We start from the raw sequence: 17,451 nt of genomic DNA, 5'->3' as shown, positions 1-17,451 counted from the left end.
ATCCAGTTAAAACAATGGGTGGAAGACCTAAATAGACATTTCACCAAGGAAGACATACAGATGGCCAAGAGGCACATGAAGAGATGCTCAACATCACTAATTATTAGAGAAATGCAAATCAAAACTACAATGAGGTATCACCTCACGCTGGTCAGAATGGCCATTATCAAAAAAGAAAGAAACAAGAAATGCTGGAAAGGATGTGGTGAAAAGGGAACCCTCCTACACTGTTGGTGGGAACGTAAATTGATACAACCACTATGGAAAACAGTATGGAGGTTCCTTAAAAAACTAAAAATAGAACTACCATATGACTCAGCAATCCCACTACTGGACATATACCCTGAGAAAACCATAATTCAAAAAGAGAAAAAACCACAGTGGGGTGGGGATGGTGGTGTGCTGAACTGGGAGATTGGGATTGACATGTATACACTGATATGTATAAAACTGATGACTAATAAGAACCTGCAGTATATAAAAACAAACAAACAAAAAAAACAACTAATACTAAACTTTCTTTGGTTTATTTGTATGGAAATATGTTAATATAAATGTTTCAGACACTACATGAAATTTCTAAAAATCTTAACATTACATGAAATTTCTAAAAATCTTATATGTTCTGGTATAATGTTATAAGTCATAATTCTAGTTATTACTTTAAAATGTATATCTCAGAAATAACTAAATTTCCTTGTCAATTGCATTATTATGAACTTTCATCATATCTTTAACCGTGGTCATTTTTAAGTCTTCTGTCATTTACAGACAGTTCTGGGTGTACTCTGATGCTTTTGCAAAAATGTGCCTATAAAAAGGTTTCATCTTCAAGGAATTCATGGAAAAGACTCTGAAAAGTACAGGTTTCTGGTAACTGACTATACTGCTGAACTGAATGAATAAGCATTTTCAGAACTCTAATGGAAAACTGATGAATTCATAAAAGTGCTAACAAAAGATCAAGACAAGAAAAAATCAATTACATGGGACTGAGTGAACTGATGAGGATGATTATAGTTTTTGTGACTTTGTTTGAATAAAAAAAAAAATCCCACAAGGACTCAGAGGCAAAAAATATACAAATCAATTTTCACTGCAAAGTAAAGGAGCTGTTACAGTGGAGGATTACTGGACTGAATGTCAATATTATGACATAGTATGAGTGTGTTTTGTGTTTGGTAATTGCAATCATTGTTGCTTTTGTTGTGGTCATCCATTTACAATGCTTGGTGTCAGTTTATTTATCTCTTGTAAAAATAAAATACAGTGTGTGCGTGTGAAAAAAACAAAAAACAAAAAGAGACACGCACCACAATGTTCACTGCAGCACTATTTACAATAGCCAGGACATGGAACCAACCTAAATGTCCATCGACAGATGAATGAATAAAGAAGATGTGGCACATATATACAATGGAATATTACTCAGCCATAAAAAGGAACAAAATTGAGTTATTTGTAGTGAGGTGAATGGACCTAGAGTCTGTCATATGGAATTAAGTAAGTCAGAAAGAGAAAAACAAATACCATATGCTAACGCATATATATGGAATCTAAAAAAAAGGGTACTGATGAACCAAATTGCAGGGCAGGAATAAAGAGGTAGACATAGAGAATGGACTTGAGGATATGGGGTGGGAGGGTGAAGCCAGAGTAGCATGGACGTATATACACTACCGAATGTAAAATAGTTGGCTGGTGGGAAGCAGCAGCATAGAACAGGGAGATCGGCTCGGTGCTCTGCGATGACCTAAGGGGTGGGATAGGGAGGATGGGAGGGAGGCTCAAGAGGGAGGGGATATGGGGACATGTGTATGCATATGGCTGATTCGCTTTGTTGTGCAACAGAAACTAACACAGTATTGTGAAGCAATTATACTCCAATACAGATGTATTAAATAAATAAAATAAAATAAAATAATTGAAAATACCTTAAAAAAAATGCTGCTGTATTTCACTTAAAATATCAACCAAGGGTTTCCCTGGTGGCACAGTGGTTGAGAATCTGCCTGCCAATGCAGGGGACACGGGTTTGAGCCCAGGTCTGGGAAGATCCCAAATGCCGCGGAGCAACTAGGCCCGTGAGCCACAACTACTGAGCTTGCGCGTCTGGAGCTTGTGCTCCGCAACAAGAGAGGCCGCGACAGTGAGAGGCCCGCGCACCGCGACGAAGAGTGGCCCCCGCTTGCCGCAACTAGAGAAAGCCCTCGCACAGAAACGAAGACCCAACACAGCCAAAAATAAATAAAGAAATAAAGAAGCTTTCATTAAAAAAAAAAAAAAAAAAAATCAACCAAATACCAGGGAAAAAATTTTAAACCCACAAACCAGATTCCTCTGAAAGATCTGAATGAAGATCAGTAGTCAAGACTCCACAGGATCAAATGCACAACCAATTCTACAGCAAAGCCAGATTAATGTAGCACAGAAGAACAAGAGAAAAATCGAAGTCCACTTTGTGAGGCCTGCTGTATTTAAAAAACAAGGTGATAGATGCCACAGAACATTAGATTTCTAATTCCTATATTATCTCCAAAATAGGTCAGACAAAATTCTAACAAAGACCTCAATAGAAAGATACACTTTGCAGAGTGGTATCCAGAGGTGAACATTCTGTTTTCAGCTTCTCCATTAGGCTCCTGGTTCAGTACCCTATTTTGAGGGGGGAGAAGGAGCCTTTAGCCTATGCCATCCGAAAGAATGAGATGGTCTAATTTTGTTTGAGGGTTTTTTTTAATAAAAGGTACTGTTTTCATCTCAAAAGTTAAGGGAAGACAGAGAAAGGAAAGGGGAAAGAAAGTGATTTTATAGAAGATTTAGGGCAAAAAAATCCAAGGTAAATTCAGAAATATTCAGGAATCAGAAAACAGAATGTGGGAACTGTCTTCCAATACTATTAGCCAATACAGTAGTCTTTTTACAACTAACTCTTAAACTTATAGCAGAAGTGTTTGGCAATAGGTTAAGAAAAAGTTAGTAGACAAAATTAATTCCAATTCTTAAACAGCTATACAAACACCATTCTGTTTCCTCGGCAGATATATAAAACATTTTACAGATTCAGACTGTTCTTTTGTAGTATAAATTAGAAGACCAACTGTTCAAGTGCACATTCTCACTTAAAACTATTTGCCAGGTCTGATCTGGGTAAAAAAGCAATCAATTTCTGTTTACAGTCAGAAGGAATAGAAATTAAGGTGGAGACAATTTATCCACACTCCTTTATTGCCCTGCTTTATTACTAGTTTTTTAATATATTTGGTGTTCATAAGACTCCACTGAGACTGTGCAGAGCAAGAGAAAAAATAAAACTAAAACCAGACAGTAGGGCTTCCCTGGTGGTGCAGTGGTTGAGAATCTGCCCGCCAATGCAGGGGACATGGGTTCGAGCCCTGGTCTGGGAAGATCCCACATGCCACGGAGCAACTAGGCCCGTGAGCCACAACCACTGAGCCTGCGCGTCTGGAGCCTGTGCTCTGCAACAAGAGAGGCCGCGATAGTGAGAGGCCTGCGCACCGTGATGAAGAGTGGCCCCCACTTGCCGCAACTAGAGAAAGCCCTCGCACAGAAACGAAGACCCAACACAGCCATAAATAAATAAATAAATAAACAAACAAACAAAAATTAAAAAAAAAATCAGACAGTAACTGGGTATACTTGCATTAGACAATATTACCAAGTAAACTGTCTTCCTGAAAATGTCCTAGACTTGTCTGAATTACCTACGAGGGAGTTCAGGAATGCTACCTTTTTTATTGGCACAAACATAGACATATAGATCAATGGAACAGTATAGAGAGCCCAGAAATAAACCCACACATCTACCGTCAATTAATCTTCAACAAAGGAGGCAAGAATATACAATGGAGAAAAGACAGTCTCCTCAGCAAGTGGTACTGGGAAAGCTGGACAGCTGCATGTAAATCAGTGAAGTTAGAACACTCCCTCACACCATACACAAAAATAAACTCAAAATGGCTCATAGACTTAAATACAAGACATGACACCATAAAACTCCTAGAAGAGAACACAGGACAAACATTCTCTGATATAAATTGTAGCAATGCTTTCTTAGGTCAGTCTCCCAAGGCAATAAATAAAAGCAAAAATAAACAAACGGAACCTCATCAAACCTATAAGCTTCTGCACAGCAAAGGAAACCATAAACAAAATGAAAAGACAACCCACAGAATTGGAGAAAATATTTGCAAATAATGAGACGGACAAAGGCTTAATTTCCAAAATATACAAACAGCTCACACAACTCAGTATCAAAAAAACAAACAACTCAATCAAAAAATGGGCAGAAGACCTAAACAGACATTTCCCCAAAGAAGACATACAGATGGCCAACAGCATGTGAAAAGATGCTGAACATCACTAATTATTAGAGAAATGCAAATCAAAACTACCACTTCACACTGGTCAGAATGGCCATCATCAAAAAGTCTGCAAATAATAAATGCTGGAGAGGGTATGGAGAAAAGGGAACCCTCCTATACTGTTGATGGGAATGTAAGCTGGTGCAGCCAGTATGGAGAACAGTATGGAGGTTCCTTGAAAAACTAAAAATAGAAGAGTTATAAACATGAAGAATATAGCAGATAATTTCTGTATGCTCTAAAAACATATAGAGATAAAATTTTAATAAATGAAAGCATATATTTTAATAAACATGCAATACTTCCCTATTATGTACCTCAAACTACTGTTTAGGTTTCCATCACCTGTTCCACCATACCTGTTTAATTTTTTTAATCTCAATAAACTCTGTGCCACCTCCATACTGGCCTCAGTAAATGCTGATGGATCTCCACTTACTATTTGGCCCCGGCATGGACATACATCCTTCTCTAACTAGCCCACAGCAAGGTTGAGGCAGTAAACTTTCTAATGGTACAGTTTTAACAGAAGACTATTAGAACATGGACTTACTTAGAAAAGCTACTCCCAAAGCCCACAGGCCCAAGACAACCCCCTGACAGGGCTTTCCTGCTCAGCTTCCTGGACAGCCCCCAGCCACAAGACCACCTGCCTATCTATCACCCCACCTGCCTGCCTACCACAGGGCCTATCCTACCTCCTGCCCAAAGGGCAGGCTGTCTGTCGATCCCAATCACTTCCCCAGCTTTAGAGCTGCCTGCCTGTCCAATGTTAGCACCTCCTGACCATCTATAGAACCTACTGCACTCCTTGCTCCAAGAATGTGCCTACTCAGCTGCAAGGCTGTGGCCAGCCCCGCCATACTAGAGCACCACCCAGGAATGAATCTGGAACACAGAATCTAAGGATTCTCAGGCCATATCCTGCTCTGGGATCTGCCTCTTCCTTAGATGACTGACATGGCATTCCTAATGTCATGCCCTTCAGAAAAGATCCCTCTTTGTTACTCATAGGACCCCACCCTATCAGACATACAGGATGACCACATGAAAACAAAACAGTGCAACACCAGAATAAAATAATCTGTACAGTTTTATTTCTCACTGCTCTCTAATCACACATTCACAACCCGACTTCCTCCAACTACTACAACATACACAATTTTTCATGTCTCTGAACTCCATTTGGGATTCAATGCCACCAATTTCAACTTTCCATTTTTTCCTGAATTCTTTCACATGCTTTGGTATCTCCAACTCTGAAAATGTCTAGAGCAGAGCTTCTTAACATGGAGTACTTGAACTCCCTAGGAAACAGTGAACACCACGGAATTAAATGTAGAAGTCTCTGTGTATGCATTTTGTGTAGGGTGAGGGTATACAGCATCCCTAAGTTCTCAAAAGGGACCCAAAATATATTAGGTCTTGAATTTCTCTGTACTGTCTATAGCAATTAGCATAGCAATGAATACATTACAGAGCTCAGTAAGCATTTGCTGCCTGGCTGCAGACATAAGACAACTTATGGCTTTCTTGTTCTTTGCATGAAACTGCTTCTTTAAAAGTATATGAAGGCCCTAATTTCATTCATTCAAAAGACATTTATTGGGACTTCCCTGGTGGCGCAGTGGATAAGAATCCGCCTGCCAACGCAGGGGACACGGGTTCGATCCCTGGTCCAGGAAGATCCCACATGCTGCGGAGCAACTAAGCCCGTGCACCATAACTACAGAAGCCCATGTGCCACAGCTACTGAAGCCTGCGCGCCTAGAGCCCGTGCTCCACAACAAGAGAAGCCACCGCAATGAGAAGCCCGTACACAGCCAACAAAGAGTAGCCCCGGGCTTCCCTGGTGGCGCAGTGGTTGAGAATCTGCCTGCTAATGCAGGGGACACGGGTTCGAGCCCTGGTCTGGGAAGATCCCACATGCCACGGAGCAGCTGGGCCCGTGAGCCACAATTGCTGAGCCTGCGCGTCTGGAGCCTGTGCCCCGCGACGGGAGGGGCCGCGATAGAGAAAGGCCTGCGCACCGCGATGAAGAGCGGTCCCCGCACCGCGATGAAGAGTGGCCCCCGCTTGCCGCAACTGGAGAAAGCCCTCGCACGAACCGAAGACCCAACACAGCCAAAAATAAATAAATAAATATATATATAAAAAAAAAAAAAAAAAAAAAGAGTAGCCCCCTCTCGCCACAATCAGAGAAAGCCTGCACGCAGCAACAAAGACCCAATGCAGCCCCCCCCCAAAAAAAAAAAAAAAAGACATTTATATTGAGAGCATATTGTGTGACAAAACACCATACTAGGCTCCAAGGATGAAAAAAATACAGTATCCGTACACAAAGAACTCATAATGGGGGAGACAGAAACATCTAATTATAATACAACATGATATAAGGGCAATGATGGAGCGGAGGCTTCTATGTGATAGCTGATATTATGAGAGTATATAAGCGACTGACATGTGGGTAAGAGCACTGGGCAAAGAAAGAAAGGGAGTTCCCTGGTGGTCTAGTAGTTAGGATTCGGCACTTTCACTGCCATGGCCCGGGTTTAATCCCTAGTCAGGGAACTAAGATCCTGCAAGCCGCGAGGCGTGGCAAAAATAAAAAAATAAATTTAAAAAAAAAAGAAAGAAAGAAAATAAATAAAGTTGTTAAAGAGACTAAACCTTAAAAGCTCATGTCAGGGAATTCCCTGGTGGTGCACTGGTTAGGACTGTGCTCTTCCACTGCAGGGGGCACAGGTTTGATCCCTGGTCGGGGAACTAAGATCCTGCATGTCACGCAGCATGGCCAAAACAAACAAACAAACAAACAAAAAAGGGGTGGGAAAAAGTGAGACAGAGACACTCAAGCAAATAATTACAATTAAAAAAATTATTAAAAAAAAAAAGTTCGGGCTTCCCTGGTGGCGCAGTGATTGAGAATCTGCCTGCCAATGCAGGGGACACGGGTTCGAGCCCTGGTCTAGGAAGATCCCACATGCCGCGGAGCAACTGGGCCCGTGAGCCACAATTACTGAGCCTGCGCGTCTGGAGCCTGTGCTCTGCAAGAAGAGAGGCCGCGATAGTGAGAGGCCCACGCACCGTGATGAAGAGTGGCCCCCGCTTGCCACAACTGGAGAAAGCCCTCGCACAGAAACGAAGACCCAACACAGCCATAAATAAATAAAAATTTTTTAAAAAAAAATTTTTTTTTAAAGTAAAAAGAAAAAGTTCATGTCATAAGAAAAGAAAGAAAAAAAGAAAACACTAGGGGAACACAAACACATTGAAGGGCAGTGTGACAGAAATGAAGCCCAAGAATAAAGCAGGAAAGAACTGATTAATAAGACCCATGAAAAACAGAGGAGCAGCTTCTAAAGGAGGGTGAAATCAACAGTGTCAAATGCAGCAGTAAAGACTGAAACAGTGGGCTTCCCTGGTGGCGCAGTGGTTGAGAGTCTGCCTGCTAATGCAGGGGACACGGGTTCGAGCCCTGGTCTGGGAAGATCCCACATGCCGCGGAGCGGCTGGGCCCGTGAGCCACAGCTGCTGAGCCTGCGCGTCTGGAGCCTGTGCCCCGCAGCGGGAGGGGCCGCGATAGTGAAAGGCCCGCGCACCGCGATGAAGAGCGGTCCCCGCACCACGATGAAGAGTGGCCCCCACTTGCCGCAGCTAGGGAAAGCCCTCGCACGAACCGAAGACCCAGCACAGCCAAAAATAAATAAATAAATAAATAAAAATAAATAATAAAAAAAAAAAAAAAAAAAAAAAAAAGACTGAAACAGTCCAAAAGATCTAGCAACTAGAGGTTACTGGTAGCCTCAGAAGTTTCCAAGTTGTGAGCATAAAAGGCAGACTACTCCTCATGGGAGGAGTCAGTAGAAAATGCGAGTTAAGAAGTCTGGATAAGAAAGGCATACAGAACAGTAATTAGAAGAATTCAAGATAAAAAGGGATCCTTTTTAGGATGAGAAGGACTTGAACCGGTTGTCAGGCTAAAGGGAAAGAGTAAGTGGAAAGGAAGAGGTTGAAGAGTCTGGACACAGAGAGGTGACATAAAAGAGCAAGAACCCAGGAATGGTAAAATGGACAGAGTCAAGGGCATGACTGGAGAAGCTGGGATTAAACAGGAAGTGAGATATCTCCTCTACTAAAGCCAAAGGAAAGAGAACAATGATGGCAAGGGGGAAGAGAAATCTATAGATGGGGGAGGGGACAGACAGTTGATGATAGAGAGCATTCCCAATAACCAATTTTCTCATGTATGGTTTTTCACTTACTGTGACAAAGGAGCTGGCAAGCAAAAGTGATTCTGAAGACTAAATCTAACTTGAAATAAGGAATTAGATGAAATTACACTGTACTAGATGAATCTAGAGTCAAAGGATGAGTGTTGAGACAAAATATGTTCTGTGTTATTTCACTAAAGCTGGTACAATATGTATTTTTGAACAACCATAACAGCTGAAATGCAGTAGGGAAAATAATCTAGGTCTAGACTTGGCAAACTTTTCCTATAAAGGGCCAGATGGTAAACATTTTTTGGCTTTGAAAGCCGTATAGTCTCTATTACAACTATTCAACTCTATCGCTGTAGCATTAAAGCAGCCACAGACAATGCATAAATGAATGGGCATAACTGTGTTTCAACAAAACTTTATTTATTGATGAGTCGATTTGGTCCACAGGCTTTAAGTCTGCTGATCTCTGTTCTACAGGCTGAGAATAGTACAAAGGAAATGAAGCAGTAGAAAGAAGCATGAGAGAGAATGGAATAAGGAAGTACAAAAGAAGAGAAGCCACAGAACTAAAATACATTTGAGTTGGGGTATAAAATCAAAGAGCAAAATATGAATAAAGGAGCAATAGGAAGAGCAGAAAGAGAATAAAGGGAAAAAGGAGATGAGAAAGGGAAGTTGGAAGGAGACAGAAAACCAAGTAAAAATTGAGTAGCGACAATATGCCAATTCCAAGGTAGACAGACACAAAGGCAGCTGAATGCCCTAAAAAACAGGTGGCAAAATGAAAAGGGGAAAATGAGAGCATCCCAGATCTGTCTGCACTGGAATTCAGATAAAAGATAAAACACACACTAATTTTCCAGTGATAATCTGATGGTCTCTTCTAATTACACAGGTGCAAAATGAACCCACGGCTTGCAAGATGTAAAGCTACTTTTCACTGTGCCCATAAATCAAACTGGTATGTGTACAACATTCAAGAGGTCAGATGAAACTTATTCACCATATCCTAAGATATCAATTATTTCTACGCCTATTATTCATTTGCATATGTATATGAATGACTTTTAAACCTTATTAAAATCAATGAAGTTAGCATTAAAAACTTAAAAGCCACATTGACCTTACTAACTCTAAGAAGTTTTCCCCAAAAGAAAGCCAAACATTTAAAAAGGAAAAGGGGGCTTCCCTGGTGGCGCAGTGGTTGAGAATCTGCCTGCCAATGCAGGGGACACGGGGGTTCGAGCCCTGGTCTGGGAGGATCCCACATGCCGCGGAGCAACTAGGCCCATGAGCCACAATTACTGAGCCTGCGCGTCTGGAGCCTGTGCTCTGCAACAAGAGAGGCCGCGATAGTGAGAGGCCCGCGCACCGCGATGAAGAGTGGCCCTCCTTGCCGCAACTAGAGAAAGCCCTCGCACAGAAACGAAGACCCAACACAGCCAAAAATAAAAAAAAAATTTTTAAAAAGACTTTAAAAAAAAAAAAAAAAAGGAAAAGAATTTTTGAACAATATAATAATCTGCATATTTATACTGCATGAGAATTTTGTGTTTTACTTTTGGCTTTATTTGTGGGGAAATCCTTTAAGGTAAATCCAGATTAATTCTGAACCAGCTCAGCTAAACAATAAATTAGACCACATAATTTATGTCACTATAGGACAACGTTTAATAACATGACTTGGAGTTAGAGAGCATCTGGATTTGTGTCCTCACTTTATCAAGTTAATTAATCATGTCTCAGTTCCCTCACCTACAACATGTGGATAATAATCACACCCATTTCAGAAAGAAGTTGTGATGATTAAATGAAAAAATGCACATAAAATGCTTAGCACAGAGTCCAACACATAGAATAGACACTTGATTTTAGTTACGTATGATCAACTTAAGATTTTGACAGTACTATTACAGAATAGAATTATAAGATAAAAGCTCAGAAAGGAAACAAATTTCCCTCTTCTTTTAGGAAGCTACGATGTAATATTAGTTTTTTTGTTCTTATCACTCATTCACTTCCATTAATCCTTAAAAAAAAAAAAAAAACCTCAATCCATCTACCCATTTAAAACGTAGCAAAGTGGTATCAAACTGATACCAGTGGGGACTATTCAAGATAATCTACAATTCTGAGACAGAAAGGGCACTGTGAGGTAAGGAGAGAAAGTACAAATCCTCATGACCTCCAGAACAGAGCCATTCTTAGGATCTTATCGTATGCAACTCATGGCTCACATGCCTGACTACACCTCAGAATCAAATACTCAGCGCCTCACCCAGGCTAATTACAATGAAATCAGAATCTCCAAAAGTGAGAACTAGGCAATTTTTAAAACCCATGGAGACTAAAATGTGAAGCCAGCACTAAGAATCACTAGTTAAATCCTACCTTCCTTTACTCAAGGAGACTAGAAATCTGAGTATGTGTTTAACACAAAATAATATAAATCTAAAAGCAGTACTAAGTGCCTTAATTTTCACAATAAATCATGCCAATTAATTACTCTAAAAAATTTTTCTCTATAGTATCTCCAAAATAATACTTTTATAGAGGCAACTTCTGCCAGGATAGTGTTAAGAATCAGGATTAAGAGAACTGAAATTCTAAACACATGACTTAATACTATTTTCAGGATACTATGCACTGGACAGAATTGTACAATTCACTAAACCACTACAGTCTTTAAATAAAATACCTGAAATTACTCCACTACTAGATGTCCTCATCAAAAAAACTATTTATGTACATAGTAAAATACATTCATCCCCTTATGAGTGTACTGAACGCTGTCAAAGCTGTTGCTCTGATTTGTATTTTCTTGGCTTTCTACAATAAACACAAATTACCTGAGAAATAAAGGCATAATAAAATAATAAACAAAATAAAGTAAAAATTTAAAGACATAAATGTTTCAGAGGATCAATGAATGGGATGGATACTATACATGTCTTCAAGTAATATTTACAAAGTCCAAACTTGGGAAATGCCAATTCCCTTTAAGAACAAAAACCAAAGCATACTGTGAATGGCTTTTAGCTAAATGGCCTGGTACCCAATAGACCAGGGAACATCTGTTGCTGTTGTTGCCAATACTTTTTCCAGAGTGCTAAGTGATAAATTCAACTAAAATTTTATTTTTCCTTTTGACTTATGATCCAAGTCACTTTTTTTTTTTTTTTAGAAATTCACGTTCTTTTATTTATTTATTTATTTATGACTGTGTTGGGTCTTCGTTTCTGTGCGAGGGCTCTCTCTAGTTGTGGCAAGTGGGGACCACTCTTCATCGCGGTGCGCAGGCCTCTCACCATCGCGGCCTCTCTTGTTGCGGAGCACAGGCTCCAGACGCGCAGGCTCAGTAATTGTGGCTCACGGGCCCAGTTGCTCCGTGGCATGTGGGATCTTCCCAGACCAGGGCTCGAACCCGTGTCCCCTGCATTGGCAGGCAGATTCTCAACCACTGCGCCACCAGGGAAGCCCCAAGTCACTTTTTAAATTTAAAACAGTGAAATACTTCAATAGTGTAAGTATAAATATAAATAATTTTGTGCTCCTGGACATAAACATAATCAACTCCAAAGGCAGTCACTAAAAAAAGACTTGTTTCCTTGTACAGGCCACTGAAGGACTCTTAGACAAAGAGTTGTGAATCAAAGACACAGACAATTAGGGAAATACAAGAGAAGAACAGTGCTTTCTTTCATCAGCAATGCAAAAGCAGTTTCAGAGTACCTAGCCTGGCTAGCTTCTGAAAAAGCAATCTAACTAAAGGTGAAAACCTTATTAAGAGGTCCAAGAGAAAGGCTTTAACTTTCTGGAGGCTTGTAATTTCTAAATAACAGCATAGAAGAATCAGTGCAACAATGAAAACAACTGTTGGTATAGACTGAATAATGAAAATCAAAAACTGCTGTTATAATTTGCAATAGAAATGACTACAGAATATGAACCCCACCCCCAAAAAAATCATTTGAGAATTTTAGAACCAATTTCAAAATTGCTCAGGAGAGCCTTTCAATGTGTTATTGAACACTCAATACTGCAGAGTATGCTCTCCAAATGAGTATCAGCAATGCCCATATTTTCCTCCTCAATAGACACCTGAAACAGACTAAATTTTAACATAACTACATCACTGCTTTTAAACTCTTAAAACATAGTCCCATACTCTGAATGTTTCTTCCAGTATACGTGTTCTACTTCCTTACGTTTTTCAACTTCATTAGACAATCATTTTCTATCCATAGCTCTCTGCCCTTCTCCCTTAGCCCTGTGCTTTGATTTCTTTACAAATTAAAAAACTGAAGTATTTATAGAACAACAAGCATAGTAAAACTATAAGTATTATTTATAAACATTATAAAACTAAAAACGTATAAGCTAAAACACTGTAAGTCAAATGGGACAAGAAATTTTTAGTTGAGTATAATCAGTAGCATTCTTGATCATACATCTTTAGAAAATTCTTTACAAACTGTTTTTTAATAGAATACAAACTCTCATTATTTATCCTACCAAAAGTACCAAGGAATCTTCCCCCGAGGTTTTAAATATTTTCCAGCAAAAGTGCATTAATATTTCCATTTGTCTTAATCAAAAAAGCCCTTATTTCTTAAAAAAAAAAAAAACAAAGAAAAAGAAAAAAGAAAAGTCTGTATGATCAGTGCAGAGAGTCTTTGCCTGAATATATCTAATAAACCATAAAGCACATTTAGGAAATCAAAACTCACCTCTTCTTGCATAACTGGAGTCCATATCTTTAAACTGTACCACAACAAAATCTGAACACTTGAACAAAATACTCTCCATTATTTCTTCACGTTTTGGCCCCGAACTGGATTCTGTACTTTTCTCATGCGCAGCATCAAGTACCAAATCACACTAGAAAGAATAACATAAGTAAATATCCAAAACATTTATAAAATAAAATCTGACATGAATTCTTTAGCACATCAAGGTACTATTTCTTATATGCCTTTGGTAAAAAATTATCTCAAGAGATCCTTATAATCATACCTTTTTCTCAGAAATATGATCTACTATCTATTCCAATATTCAAAAATCCTCTCATCTAAAAGTTGGTCTTTACTACCATGGTCTGTCTTAAGCACAATAGTGGTAAAGAGGAAAACAATGAAACGCCAGATCACTCTTCTAGTCCATAATACTTGCAAAGACAAAAAATATTTTAATAAGCAAAAAGAGCAAGAAGTCTTTTTGAATACACAAACCCGTCTATAAAGTAATCAGTACTTGAAACTGAAGAGCGAAATCATTCAAAGTGGTTTTAAAAAGCACATTAAAGGTAAAGTACTAAGCATGAAAATGTGACAAACATACCTGCCTCACAACTATAAACTGCTAAATCAGAAACTAATAAACACTACAAGGAAGTCACACAAACATATACAGTAGTTGATGATTCAAGGGGTTTTACATTTAAAACAAAGAAAAAAAGTAAAAATTACCTTAGGACTGTATGTTTTAAAAACTCCTTCATATATACCTCCGTTTTTCACTTGTACTTCACATTTGGATCCCTAAAAACATACAATTAATTTATCAAAGAAACACTGTGCTATGCAGTCATGGGGGATAACTGCTTTCATTTTACTTTTTAATAGCTTCATTCAACATATTAGGTAACCACTGACAGAATAAAAAATTTTTAAAACATTAATACACCAAATTCTCAAAATTCTTCAGGAGGCCTTGCTCAGAGTCTGCAGTATAAGTTTAAGTAGTGAAATTTAGTATTTTTGACTCCCGTTTTATTAAGTGACAAAATAATGCACTAAAGACAATCAACTAGTAACATTATTTCGTACACAGCAGGGTTAACAAGAACGCTTTTATAGTGAGTTGCAATGGCTTGAATAGAGTTCTCATCTGTTTTCTAAATCATCCTGATTAAACATGAACTAAGAAATGTTACTTTGAGAATCATTCACATTTTAACTTCATGAAATTATTTTATTCCACTCACAAGGCAGTTTCTCCCCAATACTCTGATAACTTACAACAACTGATGTAAGTATATGAACCATCCTCATATTTGCATAGATTCCATCAAAAGAAATCTGGAATATTAAGAAAAAACATTATTGGAACTCATTATTTATCTCTGTATATATATTAAAGTTAACACTTCTTTTGTTACAAAATATTTACTTAGGTTTATAATACCTTACACTCATTAAAGGGAGATTTGGTTTACTACAATCTTTTGCCTCCTTATGGAGTGTAAGTTTTCAAAAGTGAAATCAGTCATAACAACTAACAATGTTTTGACTATACATGATACAAAAAAGCAAAAGTGAACTTCCATATATGAGGAAAGACAAAACCACAGGAACAGAAGACAGGTCAATGACTGAAGAGTAGGATTCACTACAAACTGGCATGAGGGATTTCTGGAGGTGATAAACTGTTCTATTACCTTGACTGTGATGGTGGTTACACAACTGTATACATCAAAACTCACAGAACTGTACACTAAATAGGGTTAAATATACCTTAAAAAATAAATGGGGTAGGGACTGCCCTGGTGGCTCAGTGGTTGGGAATCCACCTGTCAATGCAGGGGATACGGGTTCCAGCCCTGGTCCGGGAGGATCCCACATATCACGGAACAACTAAGCCCATGCGCCACAACTACTGAGCCTGAGCTCTGGAGACAACAAGACACAACTACTGAAGCCTGCAAGCCTACAGCCCGTGCTCCGTAACAAGAGAAGCCACTGCAATGAGAAGCCTGTGCACCGCAATGAAGACCTAATGCAGCCATAAATCAATCAATCAATCCTATGCTTAAAAAAAAAAATAAAACAAAATAAAATAAATGGGGTGGAAGGGGAACCTCTGTAGAAGACCCTTGACTATCTTCTCTTAGCATATCTGAATCAATGATATTGCTCTAAGGTATAATAAACCACATCACTCCTTATTACACACTACATAAGCATGTGTCCTGATTCTGAAGAAGAAAATCTGTCCACAATAAAGGCGAAGTCTCAAAAAATAGTGACAACTTCTCATTTATAGTTCTTGCATCTTGTGGAACTTGCACATTCTGTCCTTTGTGCCCAGTTTAATTTCACTGATAAAGTTCCAAAATTTAAAACCAGAAGGCCCTTTTCCAGGGAGAAAAATGAAAGAAATAAAAGATAGCACATTATTTCAAAAACAAAACCCCAAAGTTTTGAAAACTCCAGTCCTAGTGTTCCATTTATCTCATTAATCATTTATATTTGCCTTTAGTCATTTATAAAAGAACAAATGAGTTGTTATTATTAAGCATGAAAAATAAAAATATAATTTACAGATAATTCTGCATTTTACACATGGAGTCACCATTAAAAAACAACAGATAGGACCTCCCTGGTGGCAGGTGGAAGTCCTACGAATCCGCCTGCCAATGCAGGGGACACGGGTTCGAGCCCTGGTCCGGGAAGATCCCACATGCCACGGAGCAACTAAGCCCATGTGCCACAACTACTGAGCCTGCACTCTAGAGCCTGCAAGCCACAACTACTGAGCCCACACGCTGCAACTACTGAAGCCCGCGTGCCTAGAGCCCGTGCTCCGCAACAAGAGAAGCCACCACAATGAGAAGCCCACGCACCACAATGAAGAGTAGCCCCCGCTCACCGCAACTAGAGAAAGCCTGTGAGCAGCAACGAAGACCCAACACAGCCATAAATAAATTAATTTATATTAAAAAAAACCCCAACAGATATAGCTAATGGTCTTACAGCTAACTGTATTAATCTGCAAAGGTTATCTGAGCTAGAAGGCAATTTATTTATTTATTTTTTGGCCTTGGCTTTTGGTCTGTGGTTTAGAAATCACATTTTAGTTATCAATTTTTCCAAACAAGTAACATTAAAGTTACTCACCGTAGATTGAGGCAGTCCTTTGCTACTGTTTCGGCCTCTGAAAAGATTAAATGTTATATTTATGAAATTCAACAAGCTAAACAAGCTAAAAATTTTTTTCAAATTTGAAATATCTTATAATTCCATCCAAAAACACACAGGCTATCTGTGGGGAGGGCTCATCTAATATTAAGTATAAAGGCTACATAAGTATGACTCTCGCTGCGCTTTGCTGGCTCAGAGGCCCAGAACAGGTAGGGGTCAAGGGAGGGAGGAAGGAGGAAAGAAATGTGATCACAATCAAAATGAAATAAAGTAAAAATAAAAACAACCTATTTAAAGAAATAACCAATACCAAATATAATAATCTCTACTCCAAAAGTAACCACTCACTCTGTTATAAAAAGCTACCCAGGAGCAAAATATAGATTATATTCCTGATTTAACTGACATATTTGACTAACATCAAGTTACTGCCCATATTTTTCCCTCACCTCTAAAAATAGGTACTGTGTTTACAACTGCAGAAAGACATTTGAAAATAAGTTGAATCATTCAAAAAACTTTCACTTTAAATAATAAGTGCCTGTCAGGATCTATATAACAAGTGCCTTTCCCTGCCAAACCCCTCCCTCTGAAATAGTGCAGTACACCAACATCAGTTGTCAAGTAATTTCCAGTAACATGAACTCTATTTTCAAGTGAACTTAGAAAACATAATACACTGTAAGGCTTGCTCCAATGGAAAAAATCAGGCCCTTTATGAAATGATAAAAAAAATTAATAAAGTAAAATTAGTTACTCTTGAGTAACAGTATTGGAATCTCATTCTAATAAAATAATCACAACACTCAAATAAAGCCACAAACTTCAAACATTCAAAGAGAAGCACAATTCAGGTGAAAAAGCCCAGCAGTATGAATGGTGCCAATTCTCAGAAAAGCAGGACTGATATTAGCACTC

At 38.8% G+C, this 17,451-nt stretch overlaps 1 protein-coding gene across 13 annotated transcripts in view; it reads right to left on the bottom strand.

Moving 5' to 3' along the window:
• ATXN2 (ataxin 2) overlaps nt 1-17,451 on the bottom strand; it is a 135,871-nt gene that overhangs the window by 84,918 nt on the left and 33,502 nt on the right. For all 13 annotated transcript variants that reach the window (XR_009005102.1, XR_009005103.1, XR_009005104.1 and 10 more), the window contains exons 2-5: nt 16,510-16,546; nt 14,632-14,691; nt 14,080-14,151; nt 13,342-13,492 (exon numbers count right to left, since the gene is read on the bottom strand). Coding sequence is in view for 10 of the 13 variants with exons in the window: in XM_057527111.1 (XP_057383094.1) it covers nt 13,342-13,492; nt 14,080-14,151; nt 14,632-14,691; nt 16,510-16,546 (320 nt within the window). In the remaining 3 variants the exon portion in view is untranslated. The remainder of the gene's footprint in view (nt 1-13,341; nt 13,493-14,079; nt 14,152-14,631; nt 14,692-16,509; nt 16,547-17,451) is intronic.

Source organism: Balaenoptera acutorostrata, chromosome 13 (assembly GCF_949987535.1).
Source record: "Balaenoptera acutorostrata chromosome 13, mBalAcu1.1, whole genome shotgun sequence".
In the NCBI taxonomy this organism is placed as follows: Eukaryota; Metazoa; Chordata; class Mammalia; order Artiodactyla; family Balaenopteridae; genus Balaenoptera; species Balaenoptera acutorostrata.
The sequence above is the reverse complement of the archived record's forward strand: the minus strand, read 5'-3'. Positions and strand labels throughout refer to the sequence as shown.